At 39.6% G+C, this 21,573-nt stretch overlaps 1 protein-coding gene across 3 annotated transcripts in view; it reads right to left on the bottom strand.

The window, feature by feature from the left end:
- DHX57 (DExH-box helicase 57) overlaps window positions 1-21,573 on the bottom strand; it is a 62,853-nt gene that overhangs the window by 24,087 nt on the left and 17,193 nt on the right. For all 3 annotated transcript variants that reach the window (XM_059188526.1, XM_059188525.1, XM_059188528.1), the window contains 8 exons: window positions 20,333-20,511; window positions 18,767-18,888; window positions 16,910-17,105; window positions 16,233-16,357; window positions 11,249-11,382; window positions 10,339-10,393; window positions 8,012-8,217; window positions 3,307-3,423 (listed from right to left, as the gene is read on the bottom strand). In XM_059188526.1, coding sequence (XP_059044509.1) covers window positions 3,307-3,423; window positions 8,012-8,217; window positions 10,339-10,393; window positions 11,249-11,382; window positions 16,233-16,357; window positions 16,910-17,105; window positions 18,767-18,888; window positions 20,333-20,511 — 1,134 coding nt within the window. The remainder of the gene's footprint in view (window positions 1-3,306; window positions 3,424-8,011; window positions 8,218-10,338; window positions 10,394-11,248; window positions 11,383-16,232; window positions 16,358-16,909; window positions 17,106-18,766; window positions 18,889-20,332; window positions 20,512-21,573) is intronic.

Here is a 21,573-nt window from a genome sequence, read left to right as displayed (position 1 = left end):
GTTAGTTTCAACACTTCCTAATATATAAAGCATGTTTACATACACTTTCTCATTTGATTCTCACAACTACCCATTAAGATTATTAGTACCTTCTTCAAAGTGACTCAGGACCTTGGCCAGGCGACAGAGTTAAGAGCGGGGCTTGGACACGAACCTAAGGTTTCGGGCAACAGACCATGTTCTTTCCATTACACATTTCATGTTCCTCTCTATTAAAATACCACATTTAAGAGTGGTAAAATTGGGGCGCCTGGGTGGCTCAGTGGGTTAAGCCGCTGCCTTCGGCTCAGGTCATGATCTCAGAGTCCTGGGATCGAGTCCCACATCGGGCTCTCTGCTGAGCAGAGAGCCTGCTTCCCTCTCTCTCTCTCTCTGCCTGCCTCTCCATCTACTTGTGATTTCTCTCTGTCAAATAAATAAATAAAATCTTTAAAAAAAAAAAAAAAAAAGAGTGGTAAAATTGGCTCAGGTCACCAGCCCCGCGATAGGCTCTGTGCTCAGCAGGAGTCTGCTTAAGTTTTTCTCTCCCTCTCCCTCTGTCCAACCCCCACCCTCCCCATGCTCTCTCTTTAAAATAAATAATTTTTTTTTTTTAGATTTTATTTATTTATTTGAGATGCTCCATGTCACAACCCCGACATCATGATCTGAGCCAAAACTAAGAGTCAGTCACTTAACTGACGGTGCCACCCAGGCAAGCCATAAATAAATTAAACATTAAAAAAAAGAAAAGGGTGGTAAAATAATCTATACAGATGGGAAAAATCTTTTTGTCATGTTTTTATGTGTCTTCTGATCTGCTCTGCCCTTACAGCTTGGCCACCTGTATTGAGGAAACCCTTTTTTTTTTTTTTTTAAATAAAGTAAGCTCTACACCCAACCTGGGGCTTGAACTCACAACCCCAAGATCAAGAGTCACATGCTCTACTGATTGAGCCAGCCAGGGGCCCCTATATCAGGGATATCTTTAATATTCACAAATCTATCAGAATCCCTACTCACTACATTCACTCTGCTTTGAATTCAGGTAATATTTCTTTCTTTCTTTTTTATTAGTAAAGTGATAGAAGTTTATTAAGTGAAGATACAGAAAAAGTTCTCAAGAGTGAGGTAACCCTCACAGGGTTACCACAGGGTTGCCAATGAAGGCCTTTAGGGCTGGTCTCTTATAGAAAGCTAATCAGGGAACTTAAATCGTTTTAACATCTCTATTGATCACACCTTCAATGGCTTACTTCCTTTTTAGGGCCCCGTTATTCTTTTGTTGGTTACAGATAATTATCATAAAGATACCCACCCACACAACCCACCCTGTATGCCTAGGCCAGGGTGGTCGCCCAATGAATTCGCGTAAATTTCTAACAGTTCTTTTTGTCTGCTATGCCTGATGTTTCTCAACAATCCCCTTTACCTTTGGGATGAAACAAGACATCCAGCCCAGTGACAGTGCATTAGCCAACACTTGACTACTTGCCAAGAAGTAGCAAACAGGGCACTTCAATCCCTTCATGTGGCTCCTACGTGTCTACAGAAAATATCATGTAATGACTACGGTCTAAGCAGAGGAGGGCGGCCATTCCCACTTCCTCAAAGCACTGCGTAGTGAGCGCATGACAGAATTGTTTGATCAACTTACGATCCCCCAACAATGGCTGCATCTATTCACGCAACGGATATTTACTCTGTACCTAAATATTCTAGGTGCCGTCCAGGGCTCTGAGCAACACAATGGTGCACGATAAATCCTTATTCTTAAGGAGTCTGCATTCTATTTAAGGAAACTGTCAGTAAGCAGAACTAAAATTCTGGGTATTGTGAAGTGCTATAATGAAAATGAAAATCACTTCTGGGTATCATGACGGTGTAAGGGGTGGGGGTGAGCAAACAGATAGGGTGGTCAGAGAAGACTTCCCTAAAGAGAAGATATTTGACAGAACCTGAGTGATGGGAAGGATTCAGTTATGAGAAGATTTGGGGGAGAAAGGACTACAAGTGAGGTTAAGGAGGCCACTGGGATGGGAAGACAGTGAGTAAGGGGAAAGGAGTGATTGCTCTGGGTCACGCAGCAGCAGCGGTAACAGTGAGCCTAGCAATAATAATGACGATGCATGTTATAATTATAATGTTACCATTATTAGGGGTAGAATCTACTGGGCATTAACTATATGCCAGGCACTATACTAAGTGCTTTGCATATGGTTTCTTTCTTACTTTTTAAAAAAAGATTTTATTTTTAAGTAATCTCTACACCCAACATGTGGCTCAAACTCACAGTCCTGAGATCAAGAGTCACAAGCTCCATCGACTGAGACAGCCAGGTGCCCCCTATATACGGTTTCTTTTAATCCTAAAAACAGCTATATGTCAGAGGAATTATGATTCTCTTCATTTCACAGGCCAGAAAACTGAGGCAGAGCAAGGATAAGGACTTTATCTGAGACTAAATGTTTCTTAGTAGCAGAGCTGGAAGTTTATCAGACTCCAAACCCAGTTCTACTACCCACCCACCACCCCCCCGCACCCCCGGCCCTGTGACCTCCATGTACAGTGTCTTCATGGACTTCAAACACTCATCACCAGACTCCCATTTAGCCTGGGGTGCAGGGTTTACCATAGAGATTACCCAGGTCTTCTTTTCAGCTTTCTTCCTTTGGACTTTGTATTATTAACATCTTTTTGTTCAGAAGGAACCAAAAGAGTGCTGAACAAGAAGGAGTGCTGAACAAGACACCTGGGTGGCTCAGTCAGTTAAACCACTGCCTTCGGCTCAGGTCATGATCCCAGGCTGCTGGGATCGAGTCCCACATCAGGCTCCTTGCTCAGTGGGGAGCCTGCTTCTCTCGCTGCCTCTTCCTGCCACTCTGCCTGCTTGTGCACTCTCTCTCTCCCTGACAAATAAATTAAGCTCTTTTTTTTTTTTTTTTTAAAGATTTTATTTATTTATTTGACAGACAGAGATCACAAGTAGGCAGAGAGGCAGGCAGAGAGAGAGAGAGAGAGAGAGAGGGAAGCAGGCTTCCTGTGGAGCAGGGAGCCCGATGCGGGGCTCGATCCCAGGCCCCTGAGATCATGACCCGAGCCGAAGGCAGCAGCCCAAACCACTGAGCCACCCAGGCACCCCAATAAATTAAGCTCTTAAAACAAAACAAATTACGTGAATTGGGGGTGGAAAAGTGAGGGTGGGGGTGGGGGTGGGGGGGAGGACTCCAGGCAGGGAGGCTGCCCCACAGCACACACTATATCTCAGTGAGAGGGCTACTTTCCCTTTTAGCCATCAACACACAAAGGAAGACAAAATGAGTTTACCTGGAGGGTAGGAGTGCTTTCCATCTACAATCCACTCTAACAAGGCCTCTATTAATTCAAGATTAACCTTTTCGAAATCCATGATGGACATTGTTTTGATGACTGATTTGCTAACCCCTGAAAGAAAGGTAAAAATCAGCAGGATAATTATACCTTATTAAGGACAATGTTCCCTGTGAACTCGGTGAGTCTCTTGATTTAATGACACAGATGTTGTTCACATTTATGCACGGAAATGAATTGCTTTCTTCCAGTCTCTCAAAAAAATACATGCTGGCTAGGAGCACTTTTTGGTTGAACAGTGACTCAAAGAACATGCACCTGACCCTGCCGGAAAAACCCACATCGGCCACGTTTTCCTTTCTTCCTTCCCCTCTTTAATCTGTCACACATTTATTGACAATTTAAATCCTAGAAACAAAATTCAAAGTCAAGTACACTTTGGAAAGCCCTTCCAGAGTCAACCAAGTCATGAGTCAGATCAGATGGAAGTCCAGGTAACAGTGATTCAGGGAAATCGAGGGACAAAGACCGCAGCTTTCACAAACACCCTCACCACGGTGACTCTTAACCTTTAGGTTCCTTTGAAAAAAAAAACAGAAGTGCTGGATCTTCCTGAAAAATACACGTGATTTTAATGGCTTCACCAACAACCCCTGAAGTCCAGTCATAGACGTTCAGGTTAGGGTCTCCAGTCTCCTCCTAATGTATCTGAGGCCCCAGTGAAAGATGCAGTTCTTTGGGCTGCACTGTGCGCCTAAGCTCTCTTGAAAACAAACAGCATAGTCTTGGGAAGGCTAACTCCTCCAAGACTGCTGGCCTTTCTTCTCGGGGCCTATTAATAGCCCATCGCCCTGAATCTAATCTAAATGGGACAAAACAGCTGCAGGTGATATGAAGGAAAGGAAGCTTCCTATACTATGCTGAAAAGTTTGAAGAGTGGCAAAAGCAGTTTTAAATAATGTTGTTCTGGTAGTATGAACCCTACATTGGTCAAACATGAAAAGAGGTGGGACACCTGGGTGGTTTGGTTGGTGAAGGGGCTGCCTTCTGCTCAGGTCATGATCCCGAGGTAATGGGATCGAGTCCCACATCGGGCTCCTTGCTCAGCCGGGAGCCTGCTTCTTCCTCTACCTGCTCTGCCTGTTCTGACTGCCGCTTCCCCTGCTTGTGTTCTCTCTCTCTCTGACAAATAAAACCTTAAAAACAATAACAACAAAAACCAAAAAAAAAAAAAAAAAGCAACCCAAAAAATAAAAAAGAAAGGATGTGGTTGGGTGTGGAGGACAGAGAAGGAATCATTTTTATATGTCAAGATTCCAAAAAGCAGACTTTTCAAAAAGGAGAAAGGATTAGCTACCAGAGAAAAAAGAAGTAAAAATAATTTTTTCTTTTTTTTTTTTTTTTTAAAGATTTTATTTATTTACTTGACAGAGAGAAATCACAAGTAGACGGAGAGGCAGGCAGAGAGAGAGAGGGAAGCAGGCTCCCTGCTGAGCAGAGAGCCCGATATGGGACTCGATCCCAGGACCCTGAGATCATGACCCGAGCCGAAGGCAGCGGCTTAACCCACTGAGCCACCCAGGCGCCCAGTAAAAATAATTTTTTAAGAACTTTTTAATAGTTTGGTGGTTTTTGTTAATCAATTACACTTAAAAGGACTGATTATTATTATTTAACTAGAAATAGTTTTAAAAATTAAGCTCAGAAACATTATTTAATTTTCTGAAAAGTGAGAGAGCCTTGAGATCAACTACATCTGTCTTTTTGATACAGAGAAAGGGAGAAGCCCACCACCACACAGAAGCCAGTGGTAGAGCCAGGGTTCTTGACCCCAAATATTCCATCCTCCTCCTTCAGAAAGAAGTTCTCGGAAGTACTTTTTGAACTTTGGTAAACTGTGTGCTTGAAATTAGAAAGGCCTGGCTTAGATCCAGGCATAATTTATTTTATTTATTTTTAAAAGATTTATTTATTTTAGGGGTGCCTGGGTGGCTCAGTGGGTTGAACCTCTGCCTTCAGCTTGGGTCATGATCTCAGGGTCCTGGGATCGAGCCCTGCATTGGGCTCTCTGCTCAGCATGGGGCCTGCTTCCTCTACTCTCTCTGCCTGCCTCTCTGCCTACTTGTGATCTCTGTCTGTCAAATAAATAAATACAATCTTAAAAAAAAAAGATTTATTTATTTTAGAGCTAGAGAGCACAACGTGGGGGAGGGACAGAGGTAGAAGGAAAGAGAATCTCAAGCAGCCTCCACACTGAGCGTAGAGCCCGACAAGAGACTCAATCTTACAACCCTGAGATTATGACCTGAGCTGAAATCTGGAGTTGGATACTTAACAGACTGAGTTACTCAGGTGCCCCATCTAGTCGCTATTTTTGAAGAAAATTCTGAAGTTTCTGAAATAATTCTGAAATAATTTAATAGAATAGGAAATGGGAATTATCAGCTGGTGTGATGTATAGATAGAACACAAACTTTTGACTCAGACATATTTCAATTAGAATCACAAATGTGCACTCAATAGCTGGGTGCTGTGCAGTGGATTTGTATTATCTCATTTAATTCCCTAAACAACTCCATTTTATTGCTACGGAAATGGGTATGGAGAGGGCAAAGAACTCGCTCAAGGAACTCCGCACGAGCGAGTTGAACCCGGCTCTATCCGATGCAAGTTCATGCTCTCAACCTTACTTCTCAGGATGTTGGGAAGGTTAAGTGAAATCATGTTTAGGAGCTACTCATATCTTCCTAAACAGCAGAATAACAGCTAATTCCCTAATTTCTGGATGATTGCCGTTCCCTATGTAGGACTGGGAATACAGTCTTCAGAGGAAGGAGAAAAAGAACACCCACTTGTCTCTTCTCCCATAGAAGCAGTAATAGGGGGTTAGAGGCTCTTACTCCTTGAAAGGTAAATACCCCCCCCCCCCCAAAAAAAAGGCTAAGAGGAATTGGGGTGGCAGTCCAGGGAAAAGAGTGGGAAGGGAAGCTGAGACCTGTCTCTAGTGTAGGCTTTAGGGAAGAAAACAGAAGTAGCAACCTTGGGGTTTCTTTGTGTTCAGCCCAGCTTATATGTACAGAAGACTATCCAGGAACAAAGAACAGTTAGATGGGGTCTGGCACCTAATAGGAGGAGGAAGGAGCACCTAACAACATACATGCTCAACACAAATGCTCAGCACGGGGTGCCCCACAAAGATGTTATTTGAAAAGCCCAAAAGTAATGCTAAAACTAGTGGATGAAATTTTGAGGCTATTATAGGATATTTAAATAGCCTCAAACATCTTTCCACAAATGACTTACTAACTATAAAGGGAACAAACAGTAACTACACACGGGAGACACCTAGCTGACATCACCTTAACCAAGTGATCAAAAATAATACCGTCAATAATAGGACAAACCGATGTCATATGCCTCCTGATATGATGTACCAAGAATGACTCAACATTGTTTCTGTGGTTTTCTTTTGTAAAAATTTAATTTATTTATTTGACAGAGAGAACACAAGTAGGCAGAGGCAGGCAGAGAGAGGAGGAAGCAGGCTCCCCGCTGAGCAGAGAGCCCGATGTGAGGCTCGATCCCAGGACTCTGGGATCACAACCTGAGCTAAAGGCAGCCACTTAACAGGCGCCCCTGTTTCTGTGGTTTTCTAACCAAAGATGAAACCCAACAGGTTAGGTTTTCTAATCTAAATTTAGTCAAAAGGAAACATTAGACAAAACCAAATGGAGGGACATTCTACAAAATAACTGGCCCAAACTCCAAAAAATGTCAAGATTTTAAAAGAAAAATACAGGCTGGGGAATTTTTCCAGATCAAAAGAAACTAAAAAAACACAACAATGAATTTAATATGTAACTGTGGGTTGGATTCTGGACCAGAAAAAAAAAATAGCAATGAAGAACATTTTTTTGATAACTGACAAAATTAGAATATTGACTATGGATTAAATAATAGCATTATATCAGTTAAATACCTTCATTTTGATCATGTCCAGTGCTTACGCTTTTAAGAAATACATATTAAGAGCATCTGGATGGCTCAGTCGTTAAGCATCTGCCTTTGGCTCAGGTCATGATCCCAGAGTCCTGGGATTGAGCCCTACATCGGGCTCCCTGCTCGATGGGAAGCCTGTTTCTCCCTCTTCCATTCCCCCTGCTTGTGTTCCCTCTCTCACTGTCTCTCTGTCAAATGAATAAATAAAATCTTAAAAAAAAAAATACATATTAAAATGTTAGGAATTAGGGGACACCCTATCTGCAACTTACTCAAAAGGTTCAAGAAAGAAATAGATACATGTGCACAGAGCAGATGATAAAGCAAATGAGACAAAATAATAAAAATCGTTGAACTGAGGTGAAGGGTATCAGAGAGTTCACTGTATAGTTCTGCCAACTTTAATTTTGAATTTGCAATTATATCAAAATAAAAAGTTATAAAATACTCAAGTATATATTTATATTTCACTATTTCCCAATTTTTCTATAATAAACACATCTTTCATAATCAGAAAAAAAATCCCCTACTGGAAAATACAGTAACAATTCTATTTAATATGTGCCGGTACTGCTCTTTTTCTAAGTTTAAGGTTGTTCTGATGAATTAAGACAATGTAGCTATGAAATGAGAGCCACGTTCTTCTTCCTCTGGATCACTGGTTACCTCTGGCATAAGTATATTCCCCCAGGAAACAGGTTACCTTTATAGCGGGCCAGGAGCTGCTTGAAATCTAACTGCTGGTCTGGCACTGCATCTTTGACAGAATCCTGGGGCTGGAGATGGAGAGAGAGCCTTAGGTCTTCCTCTACTTCTTCAAATGCAGTTCTGCTGCGCCTTGCTCTCAGCTTTTCCTTTGTCATCTGCTTCGCGGAGCGCATATACGGGCTCCCGTCCTGTAACACGTACCTGAGGACAGAAGACAAAGGAATGGGTCTGGGTGGATGTGGGTCTGCTGGTGAAAAATGAAAATCTTCACCGATTTACGTGCTCATTTGGCAGAATGTTGCTCTGTTCCTGCCCAATGTGTGTGCTACTATTCCACCAGTCCAGGGTTCTGCTGGCTGGACTCTGTTTCTGGGGAGGGAACACCCTGGAATGCTTTTGCTTCTGTCTTAAGATCATTCTAGAGGCAGATGCGATAGAGGCAGTGAGTCTGAGTTTGCAGGTGAGAGAATAAAGACCCGGAAACTAGCTGAAAGATTAATTTCCCCAGAGATTCCCATTCAATGGAAATGGGAGGGGGCCCAGAGAATGACAACCGTAACGAGCTCCCTACCTATGCTTACTGCCCACCAAAGTCTGGGAGCCACTGGTTTGGGGTTTTTAGCTTGAGAATATTGTACCACTAAATAAACAGAGAATTAGGAGTGGGGCTTATTAGCAATGGAAGGCGCAGGGTGAAGGAGAAAAATTCTGAATTGAATTCAGGTGCCGGACATCAAGGGTGTTTTACTTCTGGAATTCAGAGGTCAGGAATGAAGATAATGATCTGGGAATTCTTGGCACAGAAGTGACATCCGAAATCACAGGAGTCTAATGGAGGGATGAAGGAGTTTTACAGTGAGAAGAAAGAGTGCAAGGATGAAACCATGGGGAATCTTCAAGGTCAAAGAGTGGGAAGAGGAATCAGGGCTTTCAAAGGAGAAAAATGTTTGTATCCATGAAAATGACTGTTTCCTACCAAGTACTGAAATTACAGACATCCTGATACTCAGAGTACCCTGCAAGCTCCCTGAGGCTTGCAGGATGATGACAATGATGATAACAGCTAACACACATAAAGCATCTGCTACGTGCCAGGCTCAGTTCTAGGCACTCTGCAGCTATTAACTCCAAGAATTAATTAATTAATTAATCCTCATAACAACCTTGTGAAGCAGCTATTAATAATATGACCACTTTACATATGATGAAATTGTGTCATAGAGAGATTAAGCTACTTGTCATTGTTAGTTTGTAAGTAGAGAGGATTTTAAAAAAAATTATTTATTTAAGTAATCCCTTTATCCAATGTGCTCAAACTCACAACCCTAAGATCAAGAGTTACACACTCCTGTGCCAGCCAGACGCCCCTTGTAAGTGGAGGCATTTGAATGCTGGCAGTCTATCTGCAGAATTGGTCTTTTTCTTTCTTATTAAATTTTCCATATATTTTGTCCTTCTTCATTTTTTTTTTAAGTTTTTTGTTTTGTTTTTTTAAAGATTTTTTTTTATTTATTTGTCAGAAAGAGAGAGGGAGAGAGAGCGAGCACAGGCAGACAGAGTGGCAGGCAGAGGGAGAAGCAGGCTCCCTGCTGAGCAAGGAGCCCTATGCAGGACTCGATCCCAGGATGCTGGGATCATGACCTGAGCTGAAGGCAGCCGCTTAACCAACTGAGCCACCCAGGCATCCCGATCCTTTTTCATTTTTTAAATACACCTCATTCTTCAGAGCTGTTTTGGTTCATAGCAATATTGCGCAGAAGGTACAGAGATTTCCCAACACCCCATTCCCCACACACGCATAGCCTCCCTCGTTATCACTATCGCCCCAGGGGAGTGGTATAATTGTTCTAACTGATGAGCCTACAGTGGTACATCATGAACACCCAAAGCCTATAGTTTACATTACGGTCCCAGTTAGTACCAAATATACAATATTGTCTGTAAATTGCAAATAATTTGTATAATAATTGCTGTAAGGGGAAAACAAAAATGCTCAAGCAGAAAAATCAGAAGAAAAATAAACACATCTGTTAAAAACTTGGCACGCTGAGGTAAAATGATCATTTTTTAAAGTTTTTTTTTTTTTTTTTTTTTTTTTGACACAGAGATAAAGAGCGCAAGTAGGCAGAGCAGCAGGCAGAGGGAGAGGGAGAAGCAGGCTCCCCACTGAGAAGGGAGCCTGATGTGGTGCTCGACCCCAGTACCCTGGGATCATGACCCAAACTGAAGGCAGCCGCTTAACCAAATGAGCCACCCAGGCACCCCTAAAATGATCATTCTTTTCAAAGACTTTCACCAAACCCTCATTAATGTCTTCCTTACCTTGTCACAGCAATTGCATCTTCCAGAAAAAACTGATCAACAGGAAATGTACGACCTAGAAGAACATGAAAATAAAAGAGAGAAGCCTCAGAATACCCATTCAATTATCTTGACATAAATAGTTGGCAAATGTAAAATTCTCTTAAAATAAAGTGTGGCACAAGGGATGGTTTGTTCTGTGGTCTTAAAAATATCGAAGGGAAAAAAAGAAAAACAAAATCTTCTGATGATAGATTCCTAGAGCGGTTAGATTCCAGCTTGTAAAAAAACCCAGAAGTGCATAGGTGCAGAGATGCTCATTTAGTAATAAGACTTTTTTAAAAAAAACTCTCTTTTTTTAAACCTATTACACTTTTCTCACCCTCCCTTTCTTCCCCGAAGGGAACTCTGAACCATTCAACATTATTCATCAAAATTGTCCCCAAATTAATTGCCAATCAATTGCCAAAGGACAGAGCAAAGCCCAAGGTGATAAATTAATCCCACAATGAGACTGTGAAAGCACCAGAAGATACGGACTTTTCAACTTCACTTTATCCCAGAATAGACTACGCCCAGAAGTTAGCAGAATTCAGCAATGAACCAATATGCTTTTACACAGAGACAACTTCTCTCTTTATGACAGATTACCATTATTAACTCATACTTTGATGTTAAGCACAATGGAATGCTAGAAATCCTAATAACCTAGACTTTTCAAAAAAGCACAAGTAAAACTGAAATCTCTTAGCAAACAGACATAATGTTACTTCTTTATTTCATTATATGGTCATAATTTTATTTGTTACAAACGAATCACTTCTCTAGAAAATGGGTACAAATACCTATTATTTTATATCTCAAATGACCTTTAAAAATAATTATATTTGCTTATTAGAACAGTGCATATTTAAGGATGCATTTTAATCACCTGGTATAGTAATAACTGGGCAGGAATTGAAATATTCTGAAAAGAGCTCAGCATTTAAAGTTGCACTCATTAGAATAACTTGAAGAGTTGGTCTCTGCAACACAATGTCCTTCAAGACTAGCAGCAAGAAGTCACTAAAGGAAATAAAAGAAACACCTGAAGTTCAAAAAAATTCAATACATAAAAATGAATTAACTTTTGATGTATTTTTTAAAAAAGATTTTATTTATTTGTCAGAGAAAGAGAGAGCACAAGCTGGGGAGTGGTAGGCAGAGGGAGAAGCAGACTCCCTGCTGAGCAAGGAGCCCAATGCGGGGCTCGATCTCAGCACGCTGGGATCATGACCTGAGCCAAAGGCAGATGCTTAACTGACTGAGCCACGCAGGCATCCCAGTTTTGCTTGGATTTTTAATGAGAGCATGTTCTTGTACTATTCAGTTCTCTTTAATTTCATGAGCTAATTTAATTATGATTTTTTCTTTTTTAGAGAAAAGGAAATAATATAACAATAGGAAATGCTTCAGTAATTTATAGTACATCCATACTTTTAAAATCTCCTTATGCGATTAAGAACTTCAAAGGCAGTGCCTGCTATTATGTTAACTACATCAGAGCAGCACATAAAACTCCAGTACTGTTTGCAGAGACACCTATCTTTCCCTACACATCTCACCCCTAATGCCTAATATACTCCCAGAGAAAAACAGACCAAAATTCCAACAGGTAATTATTATACAGGGGACAGAAACTATTCTCCTGGACATTTCTTTGATACTTGCTAAACATTTAGAAAAATCATTTCATCTCTATGATCAAGAAATTTATTAAAAATTTTAAACTAGGGGCGCCTGGGTGGCTCAGTGGGTTAAGCCACTGCCTTTGGCTCAGGTCATGATCCCAGGGTCCTGGGATAGAGTCCCGCATCAGGCTCTCTGCTCAGCAGGGAGCCTGCTTCCTCCTCTCTCTCTCTGCCTGCCTCTCTGCCTACTTGTGATCTCTCTCTGTCAAATAAATAAATAAATTCTTAAAAAAAAATTTTTTAAACTAACAACTATAGCTTTGAATATAGTTTTCTATATTCAACCTTCAATCTTGTCTGTATTTTTATTGATCTCGGTTCCTGGGTTTTAGTCCTGTTTTCTTTTTCTTTTTTTGTCTTTTTCCATCTGAACTAGCAAATATTCCCCTACTTTTTCTTGTAATTTGTATACCCCTACCCCTTTCCAGAGACTGGCAGTGTGTAACTAACCTTTATTCAGATGTTAAAATATTTTGAATTTTTAACTGTTGATATTCTATAAGTCATTAAGTTTCATAAAACCCTCACTTTTTTTTTTTTTTAAAGATTTTATTTATTTATTTGACAGACAGAGATCACAAGTAGGCGGAGAGGCAGGCAGAGAGGAGGAAGCAGGCTCCCTGCAGAGCAGAGTGCCTGATGTGGGGCTCGATCCCAGGACCCTTGAGATCATGACCCGAGCTGAAGGCAGCGGCTTAACCCACTGAGCCACCCAGGCGCCCCAAAACCCTCACTTTTGAGAACATGATTGCTCCCAGAAGCCAGATCCAGTACTATGCTTCAGTTTTTTTGAATTTATGGAAATGTAAAAGTTATGAAACCCAAAACCATTCTTTTTTATTTTTTTACTGGATCTGAAAATTTAATTGTGTTGAATTTCTAAAAGGTGATCGGTTACTTGAGGATACTCACACAAACCTCTAAGAGATTATCCTTTAAACCATAATAGCAACACATGTTTATAATGGGAAACGAATCTTCTCAGTCAGCCAGATACTTTCTCCCAAGTGCCCATTCTCTGCCTCTAGGGTGATATATTTTAGGGTGTGTTTCTGGGACCTCCATATCAGAAATCACATGGGGCTTGCTGAAAATTAAAATTTCTCATCTCAATCCTGCAGAATGGGCCTTCTGGGAGTTGGGAAGGGGTCTGTGTTTTGAACAACCATCCTGAGTTCTGATCATATGGAAATGTTTGACACATACTGGTTCAGGTTCTTGGAGTAAATGAATTCTAGATGGAGAGTCTGGTAAATTCACCCCTTCAAAAAATATTTACTGAGCACTTAAAATGTGACAGGTTCTGGTGTAGGCATTTTAACTAATATGTATAGTATTATTACTATACATATACATATGTTATATGTATAGTTATACATAGTTATATATAACTATATAATGTTATAACTAACATTATATAGTTATAATGTTATAACATTATAGTTATATAATGTATTTTAATATCTGGTAGACCAATCTTTCTTAATTTCTTTTCTAAAACATTCCTGGCTATCTATTTATCTATGGATGGGCTATATTCTTTGGTGGATGACCACTTGGGCTTTAGAGTTAAATGGCCTTAATTAATTAATTAATTAATTTTAAAAAGATTTTATTTATTTATTTGACAAAAAGATCACAAGCAGGCAGAGAGGCAGTCAGAGAGAGAGGAAGAAGCAGGCTCCCTGCTGAGCCCTGATGCGGGGCTCAATCCCAGTACCTGAGATCATGACCTGAGCTGAAGGCAGAGGTTTTAACCCACTGAGCCACCCAGGCGACCCCTAAATAGCCTTAATTTAAATATCAGTTCCATCATAGACACTTGAGAATAAGGACTCCGAGAGTAAACAGCTCCCACTGACGACAAGCTCATGATTAATATTTACAAAGCACTGGAGGAAAGCCAAAGCCATTCTTTACATTCAAAATTACACTAGGGCGCCTGGGTGGCTCAGTGGGTTGAGCCGCTGCCTTCGGCTCAGGTCGTGATCTCAGGGTCCTGGGATCGAATCCCACGTCGGGCTCTCTGCTCAGCGGGGAGCCTGCTTCCTTCTCTCTCTCTGCCTGCCTCTCTGACTACTTGTGATCTCTCTCTGTCAAATAAATAAATAAAATAAAAAAAATAAAAAAAAAAAAACCAAAATTACACTAGATATCATTTCCCCTAAAATTTTAAATGTATTTTTTATAATATAATCATTTAAGTATTATTAGTCCGGTTGAATGTTATATTTGATTTCCTCCTCCAACATTTTTTAGTGAAAAAATTTTCTTCTTTCAAATGTTCACTTGAACATTTACCTACAAAATGAAATGATTTACTATTTGGTTTTCCCCCCACTGTTTTCTGGAGTCTCTTCAAAAAAAATTATTTGCCCCTTACAGATTCTCAGGTTTTATGTATAGTCATTTAAAATTTATGGGGCACCTGGGTGGCTCAGTTGGTTAAGCCTCTGTTGCTCTGCTTTGGCTCAGGTCATGATCTCAGGGTCCTGGGATCGAGCCCTGCATCAGGCTCCCTGCTTTTGGGGAGACTGTGTCTCTCTCTCCCACTCCCCACGCTTGTGCCTCCCCCTGTGTGTGCCCTCTCTGTCAAATAAATAAAATCTTAAAAAAAAAATAAAATTTACTATTGTTGTGTTCTAGGAATTACTTCTTTTTATTTTGATCTATTCTTTTTATATGCAAGTCTGCTTTTCTTTAGTTTCTAATTACCTCATATTTCCTATTTACTAGAGTATCAGTGTATTTATTTCTTTGAGCAAATAGTTTTCTGGTCATATGTCTTCCCTATTCAGTTTTAAAAACACTTTATTAGCAATAGTTGGGGACTCTTCATGTTTGTTTTTTTTCTTTTTAAATTTTTGCTATTAGCTATTTTCTGCTTTTCTGTCAGTCTGCCAACTTTACTTAGACTTTGTTTCTTCTCAAAATATTTATAATAGTATAGTCCTTTTGGGGAAAGTCTCGTAATTATTACAGGATTGTCTTTTTTTCCACACTAGTTTTTGTTGTTGTTCTAGAACATGATCTACAAACTGTGACAAACTATGAAAATGCCAACTATTTACTTGGTCCTTCCTTTTAAAATATTGAAGATTTTGATTTTATATCCCAACTCTTTAATGACTTCTAATTCCATTAAACTAAATTCTAAATGCTTTATTGCCCACGGTATACAAGACCCTGGACGATCTGGCTCTTCCCTTTTCTATCTGCTACTTTCCCCCTCATTTACTACAACCAGATGCAAGGGCCTTGCTCCAGTTTCTGGGCTCATGATGTCCTTTCCCACTGCAAAGTCTATGAATGCTGGCTTTGCTCCCATCTGTCACATGGGATGCCTTCTCATCCTACTGTTTTTTATTTAATCATCATCTCTTGAGAGATATCAGCTCTGGCCATCTCATGGATCTCTCTCCCCAAAATACACCATCCTATTTATTCCTTCTGAGTACTTACTCCAATTCCTAAATCTTCATTTATTTATTTGTTCATTATTTGTTTTTCCTACCAGACCATGAGATAAAAGAGAACCACACAGGTTTGTTTGCTATAGTATCCCCAGCAATTAACAGATCACTTGGCACTTAAGACCATCTTAATAAATGTATGCATGACTGTCAGGACTAAATGACTGACCGAATGAACAAAGAAGGAAGCACATACTGACCCATCTATCAGCTACAGTGTGCATTAACCTGTTATTCCTGCTAAGTACAGTGCCCAGGTCAGCATGAGGCCCAGGAGGGTAAGTATCTCCTGGTAGAAGATGTCCATCTAACAGAATGACTCTTCTAGTGATGAACATGTGCCCTCCTAGCATTTCTAGTATTCCAGACCCTGGAGGTAAGGAAAGTAGTGCCTCTTCTCTAACTTGGGCCTTCTTCTTCTTTTTTTTTTTTTTAAAGATTTTATTTATTTATTTGACAGACAGAGAGGCAGGCAGAGGGGGGTGGGAAGCAGGCTCCCTGCTGAGCAGAGAGCCTGATGCGGGGCTCAATCCCAGGACCCTGGGATCATGACCCGAGCCGAAGGCAGAGGCTTTAAACCACTGAGCCACCCAGGCGCCCCTAACTTGGGCCTTCTTTGTGGTCTTCCTCTCTAGCTCTATGAAACCCAACTGGAAACAGAACAAAATGATTTCACGTGTATGGCTAGTTGTTTAGAAAATCTTTGGTTTACCTTTCTTCTGTCCTCTCATGAACTTCATCAACGATGATATGGGTGACTCCTTGGAGAGCTGTGTCTCCTTCCAGCCTTCTCAGCAGCACGCCCGTGGTGCAGTATAACAGCCTGGTGGCTGAGGACTTACATAGGAAAGGGGATAGAAAGCATTCGTGGAATTTTTGCAAAAAGGAAACACTTTCAAAGCCAATATAGCAAAGCCATTCTGAATAGATAGGGACAAAGAATCTTGAAAACATCAGCAGCTGCATTTAATATGAAACCCCACTAAATGCACAGCTTCTTGCTTGTAACAACAGTAAAAGCTTTTGTATTTTGTATCAAAATTTTAAGGCTCATAAAAAGCTTTCAAAAATTATTATAAAACATAGAAACAACAGTGAGTGATGAACTCAATTCTCCATTTGTCCATTTCTTATTTGGTTAAATGGATTAAGTCCCAGGTTTAAGAGTAAAACAGCACTTACTAGATCATTTCTGTCAATGAAGAACAAAAGGTCTTTATAGAGGAAATGAAGCATACCCAAGTAAGAGTTATACCAAAATATTTCTAATAGGTTTTCAGCCATATTAAAGTATATATCCCAGCTTGCCTATGAGTCTCCAGACTCCAAGAACCCTTTATACATGAAAACGAAATTTCTGTTATCAGGAAATAGGCGGAGTATACAAACCTTGACACTTTCTAGCCGGATCTGGTACCCCACAGTCAGACCCACTCTTTCTGTCCTTTCTTTAGCAACACGTTCAGCAACAGATATTGCTGAAATTCGTCGGGGTTGGGTACAGATGATGTTAGCCACTTTCTCAGGCGGTCCATTCAGAGAATCATCCAGAATAAACTGAGGAATCTGTGTAGTTTTCCCACATCTGTATGTCAAAACAAATGAATCCTAAAATGAGGGTTTTCAAGGGCTAGCTAATAGAAAAAAAGAACCATGTGCAACAGGGAAGTGAGAAAGCTAATTATAATAAAACTTGTTCAGCTTCATTTATCTTTTAAACCGACCTGCTGACTTGTAACCTACAGCTCATGACTGCTAGGAATTTGCACTTGGATTCACAGGACACTCATAATAGCTTAGTATCATTTATAAAATTGGGACAATTGAGCAGACATTAGATTAAGTTCTGCAAATACCTCTAAGAATATGAACTCTATATTTTAATCCTGAAGAAATGGAAGTATTCTTTTATGATTTTATGTATCATCTTATTGATTTGGCTACAAGGGGACTGAAGCTAAAAAAATAAGAAGTAGAAGATCTCAAATCACTACTGTATCAGTGAGTCTGGGCACAAATGTAGTTATTAGGTTGAATACCTCTGAATATAGAACTAAACTAAGCCTACAACCTGTCTCTGTTAAGTAAGTTTGGATAACATATGAAAAGTGTAAAACAGGAAAAATTGTTCCCAAGTTGTTCTTATAAGAACAAGTAAAAGCTCTAAGGAAAGCAGAATAAATTTAGAAGAGGAAAATTTCCAAGTTAAATGTTCTGGAGGGGTGCCTGAGTGGCTCAGCTGGTTAATTAGGCAGCTGGCTCTTGATTTCAGCTCAGGTCATGATTGCAGGGTCCTGGGATTGAGGGCCCCCCATTGGGCTCCACGCTCACTGGGGAGGAATTAGTTTGAAAATTCTCTCTCACTCTACCCCAGCTTGCATGCATGCACATGCTCACTCTCTTTCAAATAAATAAATCTTTTTTTTTTTTTTTTTAAGATTTTACTTATTTGTCAGAGAAAGCATAAGTAGGGGGAACAGCAGGCTGAGGGTGAAATAGGCTTCTTGCTCAGCAGGGTCTGAGCAGGTCTGAGCAGGGACTCAGCAGGTCCCCCATGTGGGACTTGATCCCAGGACCCTGCATCATGACCTGAGCCGAAGGCAGATGCTTAACTGACTGAGCCACCCAGGCGTCCCAATATTTTAATATAAATAAATGTTATATATGTATGTATGTGTGTGTGTATGTATAAATGTTCTGGAACTATCCTTTACATAAAAAAATGGGCCTGTTAAAAGCATTCAGTAATGGTGCATTCAGAGGTGCAGTCAGTTAAGTGTCTGACTCTTGGTTTCAGCTCAGGTCCTTATCTCAGGATTGTCAGATTAAGCCCCATGTTGGGCTCTGTGCTCAGCACAGAGTGCTTAAAATTCTCCCACTCCCTCTGTCCCTCCCCACTGTGTGCTCATGTGCTCTCTCTCTCAAATAAATAAATATTTTTAAAAAACGTAAAAAAAAAAAGTTCAGTTAGACTTTTTGCCTTAAAATTGTCTCAAGGAGAGGTGTACAATGTGTATAAATTCCTGGACAGATTTCTGAGTTTGTTTTGTTTTTCTGTAATTTGGGTCTGTTGACTTCAGATCTGTAATATTAGGTTTTGTGAAATATTATTTCATATCAGATCAGAAAAAAGCACAAATAATAAGAGTTACCAGTTTTTTACAAGTAAAACTGGTTATTACCATAACCAGGGTACATACCATATTCATGGATGAAAGCCGCATTACAAATAAATTGCATTCTTACCCCGTCATACCACTTATAATGAGCACTTGGTGCTCGCTCAACAATTTAAGAATGGTTTCTCTTTCTTCCCAAGCAGGGAGTGATTGTCTTTCTTGCAGAATTGACTGGAACTGTCTGGAAGCCTAATGATATAGAAGATAAAGTATCAGTTAGGTACTTTGAATCATCTTTCACAAAGCTCCGAGTACTGAATCCCATAGCTTGACCCAGACTTTCTGCTCTTTCTTTAACAATTTGTTTAGGGTTGGAAATTGCGGATTTGTTAGGATTGGATGCTGATTACTTCAGTCAGAAGGCTGCTCAAAGAATCAGCTGTGGAATCTTTATGGCTTTCCTACATCTGAATAAACTGCAAGATCTTATAAGAGAAATAAGCCATCCTCCTTAGCACTATTATGCTCTTCCTAGCAGAAGTCTCTACACCAGCACTATCTGATAGAACTTTCCATGTTCATGGAGATGATCTGTATTAGCACTGACCAATATAAAAGCCTCTGGCTACACATGGCTAGTGAGCACTTGAAATGTGGCCAGTGTTACTGAGGAACTGAATTTTAATTTTATTTAAGTTTAATTAATTTAAATTTAAATGGCCAAATGTGGCTAGGGGCTACCCCATTGGACAGCATAGTTCTATATAATATCAGATTTTTACTAAAGTCAGTAACAGAAAGAGCACTCACAAAAGGGTTCTTTTTAGCAGGCATCACATCTATGTAACTCAGTCTGACTTCCAATGGTCAGTAAACATTGTTGTGTATGTTAAAACTAAAGAGATATTTTTGAAATTTATATTAACACATCATTTTCTGCATATAATTTTATCATATAAATTTATTACCTCTCAACACAAACTGATCAAATTCAAAGTGGAATTTTTTGTTTCTACAGTCTAACTATTTACTTATGGTGTGAATTTCTATTCACTTTGACATTCTACAGCTGTTGCACTACAATATGCTATAGTGTTATACTGTGTCAAGAATCAGAATCAGAACTTCACAAGTAGAAGAGCTGTTAGACAAATCTAATCCAATCCCCAAAGTGGTTAAGCAATCTTTTGTCCTATACCCAACTTTGCCCTAAAAGTTCACTAATTGGTTCTTTTAAAATAATCTTCTTATTAATGGGATAAAACATCATGGACTTAAGGAACAGAAAGTTAGCCTGAATCCCTGTTGCCACCAGTAACTATGTGATCTTGGGTTACTTACCCTGCGATTCTCTGTAAAGGGGTAAGGGCCCCTCCTTAGCCTTCTCCTTTCTACACTATCTTTTTCTAATGTAAATCAATTTTAATTTTGATTTCACTTATCAGATCATCTATCAGAGTACCAAAGTCACATGATTCCGAGAATATTTGGTATATATGCGGGTGTTTCATTTCACCAGGTTCTGGATTTTCCGAAACTATCTAGAACATGCACCCAAGTTTACTGTGGTATGCAGAAACTTTGACCACTCAGAGTTAAAGAGAAACAAAAATATACTAGGGACTTCCTAATTCCTAATCCATTCACCCATACATTAGGAAGCAATGCTAGCCAGTCTCTCAGAATACCCTACCTGTTTTATTCGGAACTGCTTGCAGATTTTAGCATTTTCAGCATGTACTGATTTTGCCTGCCAGTCATATCTTTTGGAAATCTTTTTCTTAAGGTTCACATAGCTTTCATTCTCCACTATAACTGGTGCAGGACCTTCATCCTCATCTGTTTCCTCCTCAGGTTCTGATTCTTTTTCAACTTGAAGGGGATAAAAGGAAACATTTTCGATATGGAGCCCTTTCTTTAGCAAAGGAGGAAAGTCACTACCTAATAAAGTAACAACAAAATCGTTTAAGATGGAGAAAAAACTTAAAAGCTTGAGGAAAGCAAGTTCATTCATTTCAAACAACTACTACTGCCAAAGAACTTAAAATTCATCTTCAAATGAATTTAATTAAGTACAAGTGGCTGTTGCTAAACCAAATTAAAAACAAAGAAGAAAAACATCATGGCACACCTTGTTAATTCCATAGATTCTTCACATTCAAGGAATTAACTGAAAGTTTCAACGATTTGCAAGTGTTCCTAAAATCTCATGATATCACATGATCAATCAGTAAACAAAATATGGCATGTTCATATAATGGAATATTATTCAGCAATAAAATGAAGCACTGTTACACCCTACAATATGAATGAGCCTTGAAAACATGATGCTAAGGGAAAGAAGCCAATCACAAAGCTGCATAGTGTATGATTCCATTTCTATGAAGTGTACAGAATAGGCAAATGCATAGAGACTGAATGTAGATTCATGGTTTTCAAGGGTTGAAGGAAGAAATAAGGACTTATCACTAATAAGCTAAGTATGGGGTTTCTTTTAGGGTTAAAAATGTTCTGGAATTAGACAGTGGTCATACTTGTACAACTCTGTGAGTATACTAAAAACCCACTGAATTGTACCCTTTGAAATTAAGGGTGAATTTTATGGTAGGTAAATTTTATCAATAAAGCTATTACTTAAAAAAGTCCATGACACACCATTTGTCATTTCTCAAGGAATATATCTGAATCCCACATGCTAAAAGCTGCTGTTTGGGAGCAAGTGACTGGTGAGTGAACCTAGCTATCTGTCCACCATCCCCATCTCAATGCAATTTCATTGTTCTCTACTTATTGATGTTTACCTAAGAACTCCTGTGAAATAATAAAAACTTGTTTCTCTCAAGAAAGATGGCAACAAATAAGAGAGAATTCTTTGCTGAACTTCGAACATGGAGTTTAATTGTGGTGTAAGAATCGGTATAGCAAATCTGGATT

Source organism: Mustela lutreola, chromosome 9 (genome assembly GCF_030435805.1).
Source record: "Mustela lutreola isolate mMusLut2 chromosome 9, mMusLut2.pri, whole genome shotgun sequence".
Classification (NCBI taxonomy): domain Eukaryota; kingdom Metazoa; phylum Chordata; class Mammalia; order Carnivora; family Mustelidae; genus Mustela; species Mustela lutreola.
Note: the sequence above shows the minus strand (reverse complement) of the source record. Positions and strands in the feature narration are given on the sequence as shown.